General features: G+C 39.8%; 1 protein-coding gene across 3 annotated transcripts in view; it reads left to right on the forward strand.

Moving 5' to 3' along the window:
* Positions 1 to 20568, forward strand: part of INO80 (INO80 complex ATPase subunit) — a 166431-nt gene that overhangs the window by 107668 nt on the left and 38195 nt on the right. For all 3 annotated transcript variants that reach the window (XM_061611396.1, XM_061611394.1, XM_061611395.1), the window contains exons 26-27: positions 7587 to 7812; positions 15100 to 15227. In XM_061611396.1, the coding sequence (XP_061467380.1) occupies positions 7587 to 7812; positions 15100 to 15227 (354 nt within the window). The remainder of the gene's footprint in view (positions 1 to 7586; positions 7813 to 15099; positions 15228 to 20568) is intronic.

Raw genomic sequence — 20568 nt, forward strand, 5'->3', positions numbered from 1 at the left:
GCTCCTGCTTGATTGAGCTTCAGCCTCTTGCTCGTTGTCACACAGAGTTCCTGTAATTCTTCCACCACAGGCTGTCCTCTAGTCTCATCCTCGAGTGGTTGAAAGCGGTTCCATAGTTCCACTGGTGAAGGGTGTCTTCTAGCCCTTTTGCTCCTAACTGTCACCCTTTCCCACGGAGTTTCCTCTACTTTGTTGTTCCTCTCCAAAGCAGTCTCCTTTTCTGCTACCACATGCTGTTGTTCTTCCACCTCCACTTCTCTTTGCTGCTGTTGTTCAAGCGTTCTGTCATCTTCATCTTCTCTTATAATCCTCAGTGTGGCCGTCTACCGTTCCAGGCCTCTCACTTTTTCTTCCAACAGTGCCACGAGCTTGCATTTTTTGCACATGTACGCCATGTTGTTCTCAGGCAGGAAAAGAAACATGGCACACACTTTGTAGGTCACAACCTCTGGGAGGAAGGGCAGGATATAAATCAAATAATAAATAAATAAATAAAATAAAAACCACTGGAGTATCCTTCCCGTTCATACTCTCTTCTACCTTTTGTTTCTTTCTAACTACTTGTTTTGGAGTGGCCTGTCCTACTTCAGGGTAAACTTGAGAGTTCCACTGGTATGCGGTGCACCGTACAAGGAGAATTAGTAATTTTTATTTATTTATTTTAGGGACCTCCCCTGTCAAACTCCTGTTTGCTCTCCCTGTTCGCTCTCTCTGTTCGTTTACTCTCTGTAAGCTGGCTTGCTTGTATCTCCTCTCCTGTGGACTAGCTGAGACAGCTCCCTCTGCTCTGCTCAGTTAGGAGTCAGGAAACAGAATGTTTGTAAGGAGCCTTTGTTACTGTAAGCTTGGAACACCAGTGTAGACGTTATATCATATGATAAACCAATATTAAATTTTGTGTTCTCTAAAATAAAATTAGAAAATATTATATTCTAATCTGAGGCTAAATAATTGCCATATTAAAAATGATATGCTAAGATACTGTACTTGAAGGCTGGTGCTTCTGCCTGCAGAACAGGTCTTCCATCCTTCCGCTGTCCCACTACACTCCCTGTACACACACCCAAATCTTTTATGGGGGTTCTCCAATTCTCTGCAGCAGATTGGGGGGAGCACAGGGAGAGGAGAAGGAAGTCCCATTGCACAGGCAGAAATCCTCACACTAACAGTACGACTTCATCAGACACAACCCAATGAATGGATGTCAACTGCAAATACAATATTAGATAAGCTTGGCAGTTTCAATGTTTTTAGCTTTGTTTAATAATTAAAACTAAAGTAAACATGCTAAATTTTATCACTGTCTATAGCATCAATGCAAAACGAAATATTTCCAGTGGAAATTACCCTAATTTGCAGGAAAATCCACATCACTGGCTGCAGCAAGTGGTGGGTATTGTTTGAGACCACCAGAGGAGAGCCTTACAGCTCTGGCACACTTGCCTTTTAGTAGCTCTTCGGACTCCCTTTCTGTAGCTTTTATTTTTTAATCAACATAAAGATGGATCAGTATGCTGAGGTGAGAGGAGATTGTGTATGGGTAGGGCCATATTGCCTCAGCCTACCCAAAGTCCATCACGTGTGGCATAGTTTATCTACTGCAGTGCCTCATTAGTGCCAACAGCAAAATTGCATGCAACATAAAATTGGGGTCTAACTTCTTATATGCTCCGCACCCTCTTTAATAATACTTCAATAATACTGTGAGAGTTTTCTATACAGAGTTACTTATTTTACTATTTCCATGATCATGGGATATGTGTCAGTAGCCTGGCTTAGCAGTACATATACACTCTATTATTTTGGCATGGCTGTATGAAGATCAGAAACATCTACTTCGGGTTTTTAACTAACCAAAGTTCCTAATAACATCTGAATAAGCCAAGACCATAACCTGTGGTTTAATCCTGGCTTGTTTGAACAAAGTGTTTAAAACTAACCAGAGTTCCCCCAAACTTAGACATAATTAGGAACTCTGGTTGCAGCTGTGTCATCTGCTTCCAGTTTTAAACTAACCAGAGTTCCTTAATGCATCCAAACAAGCCAGGATCATAAACTATGGTTTAATCCTGGCTTGTTTAAAACTAACTAGAGTCCCTCAGATTTAGACATAATTAAGAACTCTGGTTGCAGCTGTCTCAAGAAGGTGCCTGTTACCCTGAGGAAAAGTTTGTGCAGCCCTATATTGGACACAGTCTTTTGTGCTCAAATGTATCTAATGGGTAATATAACGAAAACTGTGAGACTGAATTATTTCTCTGTGTAGTGGTTTGTGAAAGCCAATGTGGTGTAGTGGTTAGGGTGTTGGACTACGACCTGGGAGACGAGGGTTTGAATCCCCACACAGCCACAAAGCTCACTGGGTGACCTTGGGCCAGTCACTGCCTCTCAGAGGAAGGCAATGGTAAACCCCCTCTGAATACCGTTTACCATGAAAGCCCTATTGATAGGGTTGCCATAAGTCGGAATTGACTTGAAGGCAGTAATTTACATTATAGTGGTTTGTGCGCCACCTGATTTCCCCTTCCCCATGAGTGAATTAGTCAGAGGAAGATGATAGCTCAGTATACCTTGCTGTTTTCAATACCCATCTCTTGCCTGAAGATGGCAGTACAGTGTTGCATATCCTGCTAGAAAATGTTCTGGGTGCTTTGCATTTCCATTGATTCTGATTCTTTTCATAGCCAGCAACCAGTAAACTCCCCCAAAATAAGTTCTTTGCATTCTGCTTCTTTTCATTCAAGCTACCTTTTAAATTGCTTCCCCTTTCCACACTGTGCACTTGTGTCCTACAAGCATCAGTTAATCTGTGAGTCTCAGCTGAGTATCCCGAAATAAAATTTCTTTTCTGTGCACGTGTTCCTTCCATAGGTCTGTTTGGGTGACTTTCATTGTCTCAGGTGTGTCACATTGTACCAGGGCTGTGGAGTCGGAGTTGTGGAGTCGGAGTCGGAAGCAATTTTGGGTGGAGTCGGAGTCAGTAGAAATGTACTGACTCCGACTTCAAAATAAATTAATTTATTAATATTAATTTATTAATATTAATATTAATTTATTAATATTAATACATGAATATACATTTGCCATTTATGAAGGAGTCAGAGTCGGAGTCAGACAGTAGAAAAATTAATATATATTTGCCATTTATTAAGGAGTCAGATTCGGACAGTAGAAAAATAGAGGAGTCGGAGTCAAAGGTTTGACATACCGACTCCACAGCCCTGCATTGTACAACTTGCCACACAGTTTTCCTTCATAATTTTATACAGTACATGAATGGGTTAGTTCACATGATTTGACATATTATTATTATTATTATTATTTATTAAATTTCTATACTGCCCCATAGCTGAAGCTGTCTGGGCGGTTTACAACATAAAAACAAATACAATATATAATATACAATTCATATTCAGTACAATTAAAAGGAAAAATACATCACATTTTAAATAAACATAACAATAAATTTCAACAATGTACATAACATAACAAAATTAATAAACTGAACATAACAGTTATAAAACTATCTAAAACTATATTATGTGCCTTATGTTTGTGCCCTCCCTATTACCCCCACACACTCATGTGCTCTGTTTTAATAAGTTAGTTCTGCTTAGTTAGGCACCCTGGACTCTCCACTATGGGGTTCGGCAAGGGTCAGTTCTGTCCCCCATGCTGTTCAACATCTACATGAAACCATTGGGTGCGATCATCTGGAGTTTTGGAGTGCGTTGCCATCAGTATGCTGATGACACGCAGCTCTGTTTCTCCTTTTCATCTTCTTCAGGTGAGGCTGTCAATGTGCTGAACCAGTGTCTGGCTGCGACAATGGACTGGATGAGGGCTAATAAACTGAGGTTAAATCCAGACAATACTGAGATGCTGTTACTGGGTGGTTCTTCTGACTAGATGGTGGATGTCCAACCTGTCCTGGATGGGGTTGCACTCCCCCTGAAGGGGCAGGTTCGTAGCTTGGGGGTTCTCCTAGAACCATCTCTGTCACTTGAGGCTCAGGTAGCCTCGGTGGCACAGAGTGCCTTCTACCAACTTTGGTTGGTGGCCCAGCTACGCTCCTATCTGGACAGGGATAGCCTGGCTTCAGTTGTCCACGCTCTGGTAACCTCCAAGTTAGATTACTGCAATGCATTCTATGTGGGGCTACCTTTGAAGACAGTTGGGAAGCTGCAGCTTGTGCAAAATGCAGCGGCCAGTATTTAAAATTGGCTGCCTGTATGTTTCCGAGCTCGATTCAAGGTGCTGGTTTTAGCCTATAAAGCCTTACATGGCTTAGGATCACAATACCTGATGGAATGCTTCTCCTGACACGAACCCACCCGTACACTACGCTCAACATCCAAGGCTCTCCTCCGGGTGTCTACTCGGAGGGAAGCTGTGAGGCTGGCAACAAGGGAGAGGGCCTTCTCAGTGGTGGCCACCAAATTATGGAATGATCTCCGTGATGAGGTGTGCCTGGCGCCCACACTGTTATCTTTTCGGCACCAGGTCAAGACTTTCCTCTTCTCCCAGGCATTTTAGCATGTGTTTTTAAATTGCTTCTTTAAAAAATGTGTTTTAAAATTTGTATATTTGTTTTTAGTATTTTTTTTTTATTGTTGTAAACTGCCCAGAGAGCTTCGGCTATGGGGCGGTATACAAATGCAATCAATCAATCAATCAATCAATAGTTCAGTGCTTCTGCCCTTATCGTAGAAGCGAGAAGTTAAGATCTAGATAGGCAATTTATTTTTATTTCTCATAGAAGAACTGTGATCAGTTATTTTTGGGAACACAAGATCTTTACTTATACATATTCAGTGATAAGACCTAATATTGATCATTACTTTTTGCTGTTTAATAACATTGGCTTACATCCTAACTATGGCTCTGCTCAGTGCCCCATAAGCAGACTTCTGTTAATGTTCCCAGTAGGAGAGGGTGATGGTGGTATTTTTGCTAGTCTCCCCTTCCCCCTGCAGCCCCTTTGACCCTTCAAAATCTGCTCCAGAGGGGTGACAGACCATCCAACCAGCATGTGTAGAAGTGGAAGGGACTGTAGGAGGAAAGGGGGATTGGCAAAAATTGCTACAATGTACAGAAGATATTTTGATGAAGAATTATTTTCCAGATGAGAGATATGTCTGCCATCTGCTGTGCAAATACATAAGCAGAGCTTATAACCAGTGATTATAACATATACAGCAGTCCCTATCTTTCTCACGGCTTCTTTTGTCCACCTTGTTGTTGATTTGGCTTTCATTGTTCAGCCGTGAAACTGTTTGGGAGCACTTACTTGCTATACAGTAATGGCACCATGGACTTGCCTTTTAGCCTGTTGAAGAGAGATAAGAGAGTACTATAGGCTTTTTACAAAAGGCAGCCTTGTCTGCTGGAACAGACCTCTTATCTTGAGACTATTCAACTATTCAGCCATTGAAGAAACAGCTGTTTGGCTAACATTCTACTTCATCCAGATAGCAGCAAAGATTAATAATGATGGAGATGGTCCAAGATAGCTACTTTGGTATAAAGATTAGATTCCTGTGTTGGCAACGCTGTTTGGCTGGGTAATTTATATTGAAGCTGACAGTAGGGACAGTGGCGTGCAAAGGAAGATAAACTGAAGACTTCAGTGCTCTAAATACGGAAATGGAATTTTGCATTTGGATAGCCCAGGACTGTTCCAGGTTGACTTATCAAGCTGAAAAAAAGTGTTATATTGAAAAAGAATACAAGAAAAAAATACAAAATCTGGCTTTTACAATTCAAACATGCATATTATGATGCAACTGTGGGGGTCTTCTGAGGTATGTCCACACTCAGATGGATTAAGGCCCAATGTCATTTGCATATCCGGTATAAGATAACAGCCCCACCACACTGCAGTTGATTCCCAGAGGCACAAGTGCAATCTAGGCTCAGAAGAGCTCCTCTCCTCTGTGCAAAAGGAATGCGGGAGAGGACCTCTGAAGGCAGCTCTTTGTTTAGGTTTGACACTAACAGATATAGCAGGGCTTGCAATGATGCCAAATAGAAGGCGCACTTGATGCTATATAAACGTTCCATAATTACTATGTTTCTTGCAAAGTTTCAAGTACATAGGGATCTGGACTTCTCTGTAGTGCCATTAAAAAAAAAGAGTGTGTTGGCATATTGTGTTTTCTTTCCCTATATATTGGTATTCCAGAAAGAGAGAAATATATGTAAATTCACATAGCATTTAAATAAGTTAAATACATTTTTATGTTGATATATGTATGTGTGTAGATACAACAAATATATATAAAAATGTATCATGACTTTTTTTAAAAAAAGAATCAAATAGAGGCTCCCGTAGCAGAGTCAGCAGCTCATTGAAGAGCTGTCACTATTGGTGTGCAGTTTAATTTCAAAAACAACAAATTTGTTTTTTTCTGATTCTTTTCCATTCAGTTTAGATAGCATTTACATAAAGTATTTCCAATACACTGAATCAGTGAACATTGATAATAAGGTACTGAATTCTAAATTGGTGGATCCAATCAAGGCCCTTATTTTCTGATTCTTTTCCATTCAGTTTAGATAGCATTTACATAAAGTATTTCCAATACACTGAATCAGTGAACATTGATAATAAGGTACTGAATTCTAAATTGGTGGATCCAATCAAGGCCCTTATTTTCAAACACCAGTTGATTCTGGCCTATTGTTTCCCTGTATAAACTGTCTAGAGGAGTTCAAGATCCCATATCCATTACATAATTGTTAAAGGATGATCCAGAAGTACACATGTTGATGACAATCGGAGTAGAATATCCAGTGGGGTTCTCCATTAAAGATAGGATGAGGACTGTTACTGGTGTATGGTCCTCCTTAAAGTCTTGCTCCCCTCAAGCCTTATGCATGCCACTCCCTGCTTCTGTTGCAGCACCCCTCCAGTCCATGAAGTCATCTCCCTTCTTCATCAAACCATGTTTTTTCTCCCATCTTTTCTACACTGTAGTTTGCCAGCTAACCTTTCCCACCTCATTCTCGATTTTCCTTTGTCAAGCCCTTTTCTGACTTCTTTGGGCTTTGATAGATACTGACCCCTGTGGGCAAGAACCATATAATTTTGAATTTTGTCCATCTAGTTGAGTGATAAGGTTTCAGAAGTAGCAAATATAGAAGCAGTAGTTTCCATACGACGTGAAAATGTCATTACCTGGCCATAGGCTGGCATCTGAGATGGCATTCTGCAACACCTCTTGCTTGTATATTATTTATTTATTTATTATTTATATCCTACCCTTCCTCCCAGCAGGAGCCCAGGGTGGCAAACAGAAGCGCTAAAAACACTTCAAACATCATAAAAACAGACCTTAAAATACATTAAAACAAAACAACGTTAAAAACATATTTTTTAAAAGGGTTAAAAACATTATTAAAAAACATATTAACAATATATGTCACTATTACAAGTGAGCCTGAAAGAGAGAACACTCAAGTAGTTATGTATTTGTTTGGTTTAGTACTGTTTAACTAAAGGAAGCTCATTTATTATGGGTATTTCATTTCAGCCAAAATTTTCACCATCAACTCCAGTATAATTTTACTATTGTAACCCACAGGTAACAGCTGTGCCACGAGATTTCTACTGCAATGATAGGAGTGCAGAATATGAGCGTAGAGCACTTAAAGATGGAGGAAGCCTTGAAGCAAAGCAATGTGTATTATATGGAGCACCTGAACTAGCAGCTGGCTGGCTAAAACGATACTCTCAGTTCTTCCCAGAATTTCCAGGGGGATTATTAGGGATCAGACCTCAAAACAGCTGGTCTTTCATCAGGATACCAGGTGGGTGGCAATCCTGTAACTGAATAGTTTAATAACAAAGAATGCAGTGGATGTAATACTTTACATATCTACCTGTGCTAGTATTCAGACTTCTACCCATGCATAAACTGGAAAATAAATGATGCTTCCTACAAGCAACCTGTAGGAAAGTTGAGTAGGTGTGCATGTGTGTGAGTGATTAGTGTTTACCTAACAGAGCCCAGCATATATCTGGTTGCTTTCTTGTGCTGACATATGCATCTTTATCACCTCCTCACCATTCTGAGTATCTGGGCCAAACTAGATATAAATGCCTGTTTACAGCTTACTAGCTCAGTCTAGTATTTTCAAATCTTTTCCATTCAGTCCCCTGTACCCCAGCTGTCCCTATTTTCCAGTTCCTGTCCCTGATAAAGTGCTGCTCCTGTTTCATTTTTGGTTTTTGTCTTTTGAGGTTGCCTTATTAATATTGTGTACTGTGAGTTACTAAAGTTGCTCTTTGAGGGTCAGTCCTCTCCCCCATCTTTAGCAGTTAAATCTCTGAAGGGAGGAATGCATCTTAGCTCTAATACACACATGATGTAAATGCACACACATGAACCATACAGTGCACAGCCTGACATTGTATATATTTATTTTGTTCTTTATATCCTGCCTCTCCATGCCAAAGCTGTATTCAGAGTAGAATACAGAATTTTTTTAAAAAAAAAAACCAAGCTAAAGTGTGATTCTAAAAACAACAGCAAAAAATCTATAAAATAACACACTAGGAGCAGCAGACAAACCTCATAACCTAGCGGCTCATATGAAAAAGGCTACCAAAATAAAACAGTATTAAGAATCTGACAAACATGGGTATAGAAGGGATCAGATGAACCTTCCTTGGGAGTTAATTTCATAATTTAGGCACTGCAACTGAAAAGGCCCTCTTTCTCATCCTCACCAACCACTCTTAGCTGCTGGGAAAACAATTAGGAGTCTTAGAAATCCAACAAAAATCTTGAACAAGTACATGCAGGAGGAGGTGATTCCTGAGAGATATATCAGCAGCTGCAATGTGTGAAATTATATTTTGAACTGTTGATCTATTAGGACTATTACGTTTTTCTAGCATTAAACAAAAGAACAAACACCTTCATAGCTTTTATATACGTATAGGGCTGTCTATTGTGAAGGAAACAAATACAGTAGATGGCACGTGGAGGTGAGCTTTCAGCAGTGAGACAGAGGAACACAGGTACTGATCCTTGCTGTGATAATTCTGCATATCCTGTCAATGCTTATTTCCATACCATTGCCATCTTTGCATGTCACACTAAACTAAACCATATTTCAGTGCAATGTTTATGAGCAGGAACAAGCTACAGCAAGTCTTGGGCTCACACACTCCCTCCACCTTCCAGGAGGAAGAGTTCAGACGTTTCTGTTCTGCATTTGCTTAACTGTGTTTGTGGTGTTGTCTGGATGGACAAACTATGGTTAATATTAGTTATGATTAGATGCAAACAAGCCAGCTTCAAACCATAGTTACTGTAGCTAGGTTGTTTAAACTAACTATTGTTAAGATGAACCAAGGTTTCAGCTCTAGACAACACAGCAAGTTATAGTTAATCAAAAGTGGAAACAGGCTTCTAAGCTCTTCCCAGCCATGTGGGAAGAGGGAAGCAGAACCAGAGGCTCACTGCAGCCCATTTCTGCTTGAGCACATTGTCCTGAACTATGGTTTAGCATGATGTGCAAACATGGCCAATGTATGATGTGTGTTTCCAGCTGTAGTTGATGTATTTGCAGCCTTCCTCAATGGGGTGCCCTCCAGATATTTTGAACTTCAGCTCTCATCGGCCGCAGCCAGCATAACCAATGGATTGTAGTCTGAAACATCTAAAGAGACCAGATTGGTAAAGGCTAAGTACAAAGCTAAGCATATAAACTCCAGAGAGAAGCAGATTGACTCAGTGAGACCTTGATAGTGAATTGGATGTAGATGGTGGGGAAATTAGTAGATGTTGATTCAGAAAGTGCAGGGTGGAGGAGGAGGAAGTGCAGGAGGAGGAGAGCAGGTAGGAGTGGAGGGGGAGCAGGTTTGATAATTTGCATGTTTATTGAGTTCAACGGGATTTACTCTCATGCAGTCATGGTTAGGATAGGTAAAACTGATTATCAGGGAGAAGGAGGGGGAGGGGAGAGGAGAGGAGAGGGAAGGAGGAAGGGAGGGGAGGGGAGTGGAAGGAGGGGTAAAGGAAGGGGTGAGAAGCAGCAAAAGGGATGTGATGGGAGGGAGGAGGGGAGGGCAGGTTTGATAATTTGCATGCTTATTGAGTTCAGTGGGATTTACTCCTGTGCAATCATGCTTAAGATAGGTAAAACTGACCATGGAGTGGGAGGGGGGAAGGGAAAGAGGAAGAAGGGGATAAGGGAGGGGGGAGGAAGGGGGAAGGAAGGAGCAAGAGGGAGGGAATACAAGGGGGGAGGAGGGGGGGCAGGTTTGATCATTTGCATGCTTTTTGAGATCAGTGGGATTTACTCCTGTGCAATCAAGCTTAGGATAGGTGAAACTGACCTGGAAGAGGGGAAGACATTGGGTGGGTAGGCACTGGGCAGAGGGGAAGCCACTTTCCAAAAGGAAAATATTGTGAACAGTATCATTCTTTTCCAGAATTTCCCCCACCTTTTTATTCTACAGCAGGCATATCTAGTCTCCCACCCAAATTTAAACCACAGCTGTCACTGGCCACATCCACACACCAGGCCTTTGTTTCACTTTAGACAGTCATGGTTTCTCTCAGAGAATCCTGGGTAGTGTAGTTAGTGAAGGGTGCTGAGGGTTGTTAGGAGATGCCCTCTTCCCCTCACAGAGCTTCAATCAGAGCGGCTGACTGTTAAACTACTCTGGCCACTGGAGCTCTGTCAGGGAAATAGAAGTCTCCTCTCAGCACCCTTCACAAATTACACTTCCCAGGATTCTTTGTTCGAAGCCATGACTGTCTAAAGTGAAATAAAGGCAAATTCCATGCTAGGGATAATTAAGAAAGGTATTGAAAATAAAACAGCCGATATCATCATGCCGTTGTATAAATCTATGGTGCGGCCGCATTTGGAGTACTGTGTACAGTTCTGGTCGCCTCATCTCAAAAAGGATATTCTAGAGTTGGAAAAGGTTCAGAAGAGGGCAACCAGAATGATCAAGGGGATGGAGCGACTCCCTTACGAGGAAAGGTTGCAGCATTTGGGGCTTTTTAGTTTAGAGAAAAGGCGGGTCAGAGGAGACATGATAGAAGTGTATAAAATTATGCATGGCATTGAGAAAGTGGATAGAGAAAAGTTCTTCTCCCTCTCTCATAAGACTAGAACTCGTGGACATTCAAAGAAGCTGAATGTTGGAAGGTTCAGGACAGACAAAAGGAAGTACTTCTTTACTCAGTGCATAGTTAAACTATGGAATTTGCTCCCACAAGATGCAGTAATGGCCACCAGCTTGGACGGCTTTAAAAGAAGATTAGACAAATTCATGGAGGACAGGGCTATCAATGGCTACTAGCTGTGATGGCTGTGCTCTGCCACCCTAGTCAGAGGCAGCATGCTTCTGAAAACCAGTTGCTGGAAGCCTCAGGAGGGGAGAGTGTTCTTGCACTCGGGTCCTGCTTGCGGGCTTCCCCCAGGCACCTGGTTGGCCACTGTGAGAACAGGATGCTGGACTAGATGGGCCACTGGCCTGATCCAGCAGGCTCTTCTTATGTTCTTATGGGTGTGGCCCCCTGATTAGGCTAGCCAAGCCAAGCCAAGCAGCTACGAGTCTGGCTTTTAGGACACTTACAGTTGGTTCTTACTAAGCATATTATTTTCAATATTAATTTTTTTAAATTAATGAAAAATCGGCCAAGCATTTTTTTAACTTTTAAACTGCAGAAGATGAAGGTCAGTAATAGGATTACAGGTACTTTGTGAACATGGCTGATTTTTAATTAATTTCAACGAATTATGAGAACTCGGACAGAAAAAAGTCCAATGGGTCTGGTTTTTTCCTCTCTTTTTACACTTTGAACTCTCAATTCTCTCTGACTGTTTTGTGTATCGCCATGAACACTTAGAAGCTTGTTAAGCAAGCATTTCTGAGCTCAGGACTATAAGTTTTGTAAGGTTTTGTTTTGAAATGAGCTTGTGGGAAGCATCAGAATGGCATGGGGGGTGTTTTCAATTTAACGTTGCGGAATGTGAAAAATTATGCTGGCTGTAGTATACAGCTGTATAATAAATGGTTGTATTATCGTGGCTGTATAATAAATGCCCTTTTATTGTTCACCACTTTGTTTTGGTCTTGAGGGAATTATCTCCTCCTCTTCCTTTTCCCTCCTCTTTTCCTCATGAGGCTTGTCTTTTTAGTTTATAAGCCTGGTGACAGGCCTGTCTCTTTTCTCTTTAATTGATGTGAGCTGCTTTGGGAGATAATAATTGTCTGAAAAGCAGGATAAAAATACCATAAATAATAGATGAGATCAAGCTTGTTTTAGCAAGTGAATAAAACTCGAGCAATTTGATCCAAAGTTAATGTTCAGGCTACAAAGTTTTAGTGAGGTGGATATCTGAATAAGCAGCAAAACAGCTTTTGCGTTGAGCTCTGCCATTCTCTCTCAGACTCAGCGTTCCTAGTTGTGATCGCTGTGGGAATCTCTTGAGGCCTTTCCTGTTCTTTGAAAGAAAAATGATCTTAGATTAAATGGCAGGAAGTGTCTGAGTCCTTTTTGCATTGATAAAGTGCACCAACTTTACTGGCTGTTTACTGTGAGAGCTTGCTAGCTCCTCACTGACCCTATTATGCTTTTCGGGCATCTAGGGGAGGGGGCAGTTGCTGGAAACTAGGATTTAGTCCTGTTTACTCTCTATTTTTACATAACCAGAGGGGCATTTTCTAATTCCCTAGTGGTAACTAAGATTAAGTCAAGTTCCTAAAAGTGAGGAGTGGGGCACAAACTCTATAGTTGGGATTCTTTGGAGATCAAATCAGTCACTACGACATAAGATACAACCCTTTCTACTACATATCTCATCTGGCTAGCAACAGTTCAGTTTTTCTTCTAAGTAAACTAGTGGTTCTTGTTGAGAAATAAATGATCCAAATGCGTAGCTCCAATTTCCTTGTTGCCAAGTCCAGCAGACAACGCAGTCTTATCTTTCACAACCTCTTCACCATATACTCAGAGTCTCATAGAAGATTCTCAGCTGTCTGCTACTACAGAGGAGATCAGGTAGAAGTAAAGGAGGGTTAGTACTCTCTCATGGGGTACTTGGTTAAGTCTAATAAATGGTTTTTATCTTGATGAGAAAACTTAAAAGACAAAATACCAGGAAGTTTCTTAACTTCCAAGAATCTAATTAACTTAGACACACATATTATTCATTATATTTTTAAAAAGTGCTTTAGCCAGTTTTGGAATAATGCTACTTTTAAAAAAATGTCAAACTCACTGAATTAATAATTTAATTCTCTTATACCATGAACCCGCTTTTAAAGTCTGAACACTTGTTCCAGAAGGCATAGCTTAGGAAGCCTATATCCCAAATTTTAACACCAAAAAGAAAATATATGTATATATGCCTACCTATCCCAGTGGATTGAGTTTCAGATTTTGCTCTTATGTGTGCCCTTATGAGTGCCTAATATAGTTGTAAATACAGTGGACAGATCTGGAAATGTGTCATTTCCATTGTTAGCTACAGTTTACAGTGAACTTGTTGTAGTCATAGGTTCTCCACATTAGGGGATGCAGTAGAACAAATACGATTACTGTGATTTCCTGTGTACCAAATTTAGCACCAAGGAAACTTGATTCTTACAAATACTTCCTGATTGCAGTATTTGGGGGAATGGAAATGTTTTCTATATTTTGTAGAGTTTTAGGTGAGGATTGAGTAGGGGGAATACAGCCTTCTGATCCCTGGAAACTTCTTACAAAGCTCTTCTATGTTCCTAAGACTTCACTGGGCAAACATTTCTGAGGTTTTTTCCACTACAAAGTGAGGGCTTGGGGAGGGGGACTTTTCAGAAAATGAATTCATGACCCCAGATTCAGGTATCAAGTTCAGCATTTTGCCTTATATGCATATAATACACACCACTATGATCATAGTCACCACTTAGAATAGAACTAAGGTAGGAGTGGGGTAAAGGAGGAGGAGGTAAAGAAATTCTGACAGGATTTTTCTTCCCTTGAGGTAGCATAAAACAAGAGCAGAGCAGTTAGGGCTTATAGCATAAATTTTACTGGCCCATAATGTAATTTTATAATGCCTTCATATTGGTCTGAGCTAAAATTTTATCTGCAGCTGACAGCATTTCTAATCCAAAAAACATAGGAATGCCACTTTACTTGCAGCCATACATAGAGCCATACACATGCAGCCATACACCGTACGTACTCACACATGCGTGTTTACATATATCACTGCAGCCCCCGCCAATGCCCCCATATCTCAATCCTCATGTGTTTTCCTTCAGATTATTTTCTGGTCCATGAGAAATTGTTTTTGCTGCAACCTGCTTCATTACAATCAGTGGATGTTGTAGCCATTGACTTTAGTTGGTGGGTTGCTTAACGTTAGATTGCCAAAAATTCTCTGTAGCACCCAGCTTTCTTTCTTCTTGGGTTATGTGGGTTTGTAAGCTGGGATTTTAAGAGCAGGAATTTTCCCTCTGTCAAAATTCTGTGTTTTAAGCCTATAGTTCAAGAAGCATATAAGATGAAAGATGGCACACAGTTGTTAAAGTATTTATTGAAATGTTCCAGGTGGAAATATTTATTGAAAGGGGTTGGGGAATAGATGGCCAAATGACAATGAACGTTGCAGTATAGTCACAAGTTTGGTTGCCCATAGAACTACATGTATATTAGTACACTTTTGCTTCTGCAAAGCTACAGCTTACAATTGATGTGATATGTCAAAAAGGCAAGGTGTGAGGGCTATATTTGGACAATGCAGGAAGTTGTCAGGTTTGGAAAGTGCCTGGGTTACAAGAATTTAAAAGTGATACGCATTTCTGGGGTGGAAAGTTCAGGATACAGACATGATCCCTTTGAGGAGAGAAGATGAAAGTATAGCAGTAAGTGGTTTCTCTCACACATTCTGATTCTAGGTTTTCACTTATAACCAATTTGATTCATTATTTTTCTATAAAAGAGCTTCCTACAGTCACCTTAGCAAATATTATTCTGTTAATCAACTGAGTTGATGTAAAAATCAATCTTTTACCATATGTTACAACAGTTCTGTGCAATAGGCTTTTTTCTATTTTTTATGCTTTCTTCCCTTTAGACAAAGAGAGTCTGATCACAGACAGTGGAAAGCTTTATGCCCTTGATGTTTTGTTGACAAGATTGAAATCACAAGGGCACAGAGTCCTTATCTACTCTCAGATGACACGGATGATTGACTTGTTGGAGGTAGGAAACATTTAACTTCTGTGAAGGGGAATCTGAAACTAATGACTAAGGAAATATAGTATTTGGCATAAATAATATCCTTTAAGGAAGGGAGAGGCTTCATTTATTGCATGCTTTTGCTAGAGGAGTAGCACATTGGAGCAAGGCATGCTTTTACTATAGAATTGTGCATATTTTCCCTACTCCCCTATCTATCCTTATCTAATTTGTGTGAGGTCTTAGTGCATTTGTACCATTCTGTGTTGCTGTGCTAGTGAAGTTCTGGATGTTTAGCTGCACCAGTATAACACCGTGAATCACTTTATGGGCTGACACAGTGGACCATCTACCTACTTTCTTCTCTGTGCAGTAGAACCATGGAATCGGGCTCTAAATCAGTTGCTTGGTTGTTTTTTGTTTGAATCATTACTATTGGGTGGTGAACATTTTTTCTAGCTTTGTGAAGTCCCTGTCATTCCCAGTGGACCAAAGGAAGGAAGAGATGACATTATTCAATTTCTCTGTTGCCTCAGTAACCAGCATTCTCTACTCAGGATTGATTTCATTATTTTCCAGGATTAGTACTTCTAGTGTCACGCTGACCACATTAGCTAAACAAGGCTTAATGGGAGGATATTCAAGTAGTTTTAATACAGCTATCCATCTAGGATTAGTCAGCAGCATCTTTTTTACTTAAAAAAAATCAAAGTCTACAGTCTGTTTATGGTTAAAGATCTGAAAGGCATTCTGGCAAAAGCTCTTGAATCTTCCAGTATAATTATGAGGTTGCTGTTAACATTCCTGAGTACCTCATTTGGCATCATATATTTGTTTTATTATTCCATCTGGCTGGATCTGTATTAGCAGAAGAGCTACTATAGTTCATTAAGTTCCTCCTCTTCAATCCATGCCTGCATACTTAGTCTGTTTGAGGTGGATTCCAATATACAACCCCTTTCCTTAGTAGAAGCCCAAGATATCTCTGGTAAGGTCTGAACTCTTCTGAGGTAACAATATCCTTCTAGGGGCTAAACAGTGCTGCCAGCTCAATTTTTTCTTTTTTGGTTTCTAAATAGGGTTTTTTCCCCTCTTATGTTTTGTTGATGGTTGTGATGTAGTTCATGTACAATACTACAGTTAGTCTGGTTTTTAGTAATTTAAATAGATGCCCTGGAAGAACACTTGTGGCAAGGAGTCACATAGCTTAGCCCTACAGTTCTTTTGCATTAATGTAACATGTTTTTCTGTCATACCTCATTTAAACAATATAAAACCTCTTCCCTTACTCAGGCTGTCATTGGAAGCAATTTCAATTTCAGTGTCCTTCAATTTCAGAGATCTATTTTTATTGAGGGGGGCTGGATGTTGTCTAGTATGGATGCTGTGCAGCAAAAGGAGACATTAGGACCATATAAAGAAAGTAGGCTGTATTTTCTGCTGTAGGAGAGTGAAGAATATTTCTGGTTGAATACATTTTGGAGGCTTGGACGTAATAACAAACCACAATTAAAGCAAGCTGAGATTCACAACACAGCTTCAACCTTGATTTCAGATCTTGGCTTGTTGACTGTAAACAAACCATAGTTAGCTGGCCAGGGAGGGTTTGGACGTACAAACAAACTACACTTAAACTAAATAAATATGACATCGTGAGATCTTGAGATGAAGAATTAAATCAAGGAAACAAGCAAAAGAGGAAATGTAGTAATGAATGACTTCAACTACCCTCACATAGACTGGCTACATTTGTGTTCCAGCCATGACTAAGAGGTAGAATTCCTAGTTAAATTACTCTGCCCTAGAACAGTTGCTCATGGAATCAACCAGACAGGCGGTGACCCTGGACTTAATCTTAAGTGGGACCCAGGACCTGGTGCAAGATGTAAGTGGTATCAAATCTGTTGGGGGCAGTGACCATAGTGGTATTAAACTAAACATACATGTAAATGGCCAATAGCCAAGAAAATCCAGCACAGGCATGTTTGACTTCAAAAGAGGAAACGCAAAAACTGTGGGGTCCAGATACTTTTCTCAACCATCCTTCCAGACTTAGAAGAGGAGCAGAAAGGGAAAGAAAAATACTCCAGGTGAATGACTGGCTAGGAAGGTGCCAACATGAGAGATTTGGATTCTAGGACCACGGCTACACTTCCAGGAAGATGGACTGCTGGCAAGTAATGGGTTGTACCTCACAAGGACTAGGAAGAATGTGTTTGGCTGCAACATGGAAAACGTCATCAGGAGAGCTTCAAACTGAATCCTAAGGGGGAGGGAGACGTAAACTTGGCAGTACCGACTGACAAAGGCTTATGCACAGTAACAGGAATAGCTCTAATGGGGCCCAGTAATAGTCTTCATAAAAATTTAAGAAGGAAGCCAAAATGTAAATCACATGGTCTTTGATGTCTACATACTAATGCCCAGAGTATGGGAAACAAACAGGATGAACTTGAACTCTTAATACAGGAGGGTAAATATGACTTGATAGGTATAACTGAAAATTGGGGGGGTGACTCCCATGATTGGAATACAGCAATTGATGGACATGTTCAAAAAGAACAGAATGAATAGTAAAGGAGGCGGAGCTTGGTAGCTCCACTGAGAGTATCTGGATTAAAATTAATAGAGCAAGGAATAAAAGGAACATGGTGGTAGGAATCTACTATGGGCTACCCAATCAAGGAGAAGACAAGGATGAAGCTTTTGAAAAGCAAACTGCCAATTTTTCAAGGAGGCATGTTGTAGTATTAATGGAGAACTTCAATTACCCCAGTATCTGTTGGGAGACAAATTCTGCCAAACACGGCCCCTCCAAGAAATTCCTGACTTGTGTTGGCGATAACTTTCTCCTATAAAAAATGGAGGAAACAACTAGAGGATCAGCTGTCCTTGACTTGATTCTATCTCGGCTTTGGTCTAAATTAAATAGCTTAGGCCTGGACAGGCGCTTGATAGCCCTCATACAAGGCCTATATAAAAATACAACCTTCCAAATAAGATGCAATAATAAAGGCCACCTAACAAACCCCATAACAACAACTAAAGGGGTTAAACAGGGGTGTGTCCTTGCGCCCTTATTGTTTAACATATATATAAATGATGTAATTGCGAAATTAGCCTCTTTTTCTCTTCATCCTCCAATGTTAGCAAGTACACCCAGAGATGCCTTATTATATGCAGACAATCTAGTCCTTTTATCAAAAATGCCTATTGGCCTAAAGCGTCTATTAACTGGAATAGCAGAATACTGCTCCTCTGAACTTTTGGAAATAAATTATCAAAAAACAAAAGTTATGATATTCACCAAAAAAAGAACCAAACAATGTTGGTATATAGATGGGTGCTTACTGGAACAGGTGAATTCCATCAAATATTTAGGATTTGTCTTTCAAGCCTCAGGAAGCTATCGTTTTCACATCAACTCGCTTATACTTAATGCAAAAAAAACTACTAAAGCATTGATATCCTTTTTTTTCTCTAAAGGTGGACAATTGCCCAATCCAGCTATTAAAGTTTTTAAAGCCAAAATTATTCCACAACTTACGTATGGAATACAAACTACCACCTGTAATAAGTTTAATGAATTTGAGATAGTCCAAAATTCCTTTTTAAGAACCATTATGGCTATCCCTACATGTGTTCCAAGTTGTGTGATTCGTTTAGAAACAGGGCTTCAGTGGATTGAATCAATAATTTGGTTTTTTAGAATAAATTATTGGTTAAAACTTATATTTGAACCTAATGGCCTTGCTCCGCATATCTTAAAAGATAATTATAAATCTAAATGGAATAGCCTAATTCAAACTAAATTGCAGGAATTAGGCTTTTCTTACCAAACCATATTGAAAATGGGCTTAGAGACTGCCCAATTTAATATCAGACAACGAATCAAAGATATAGATTTTCAAATACATATAGCCCAAGCAAGGAAATATAGGCACAATCCAAGATTTTTTGACCTTATGCCATACTATTCCAATCTATCTTTCTCTAAATATAGAAAAGCATTTACCTTGATGAGATTGAATATTCTTCCTTCTGCATTGCTTGAAGGTCGCTTTAATAAAACACCTTATGCAGAACGACTATGTCTCTGTGGAGAGGGTGAAATTGAGACAAATGCACACGTATTATTAAGATGTCCATTTTATTGTCATATAAGGCATTGAATATTTACGCCACTTTTAAAATCTATTCTTTCTAAACCTGAAACGGCTTGGCTGGATTACCTAATGAATGACAATTCTCAGAGGATCACATTGTTAGTAGCAAAATATACAATAACAGCATTATCAATTAGAAAAATGATCACCAGTATTGGTTAATAATATACTTCTAGAAAATTGATGTATTTGGTACATTTTAGATGAATTGGAATAAAAATATATGTATTTTAAATAGTTATGTATTGGTCCAAGTTTTAAGGTTAAAAATTTTTAACGAATGATTGAATATTTTAATGTAATTCAAATTAATTTTAAGAGCTAATTACTTAACATCTGTATCCTCTTAAATTATTATAACTGTATGTCTGTCTATTTATTTATGCTGGTCTTTTGACTGTAATAAAATTCTCATTCATTCATATCCAATAGAGATGACTTGGTGGATGAAGTGGCAGTTACGGGAACTCTAGGGGAAAGTGACCATGCTATACTTGAGTTCTTGATTTTGAAGGAAGCAAAAGCTGAGAGTAGCCATAAATGTAGCCTGGACCTCAGGAAACCCAATTTTAATAAACTCAGAACAAGGATAAGTAAAGTCTCATGGCACTTGAACCTAATGAGAAAAGGAGTCCAAGATGGGTGGGAGTTTCTAAAAAAGGAAATTCTAAAGGCACAATTGCAAACAATTCCAACAAGTTTAAAAAAGGTGGAAGACAGCAGAAGAAGCTCATGTGGCTTCACAAAAAGTGTAGAGATGACCTGTAAACAACAAAAAGACACATACAGGAAGTGGAAGGTCAAGACCAGGCCACAAAGGAAGAGTACAGAATTGCAGGAATAGCATTAGGAAGGCCACAGCTGAGAATGAACTAAGGTTAGCAAGAGATGCTAAAAGCAACAAAAAAGCTTTTTTTCAGTTACATCCATAGTAAAAGACAGAGAAAAGAAATGGTGGTACGGCTACTCAGTGAGCATGGTTTCTGCAAGGGTAGGCCCTTTCTCACTCACTTTTTAGAGTTATTTGAGAGTGTCAACAAGCATAAAAATAGAGGTGATCCAGTTGACATATTGTGCTTGGACTTTCAAAAAGTTTTCAACAAGGTACCTCACCAAAGACTCCTGAGTAAGCTAAGCAGTCATGGAAGAAGAGAAGTCCTCTTGTGGATCAGGAACTGGCTAAGAAACAGGAAACAGAG

The sequence above is a fragment of the Rhineura floridana genome, chromosome 2 (assembly GCF_030035675.1).
Source record: "Rhineura floridana isolate rRhiFlo1 chromosome 2, rRhiFlo1.hap2, whole genome shotgun sequence".
Taxonomy (NCBI): Eukaryota; Metazoa; Chordata; class Lepidosauria; order Squamata; family Rhineuridae; genus Rhineura; species Rhineura floridana.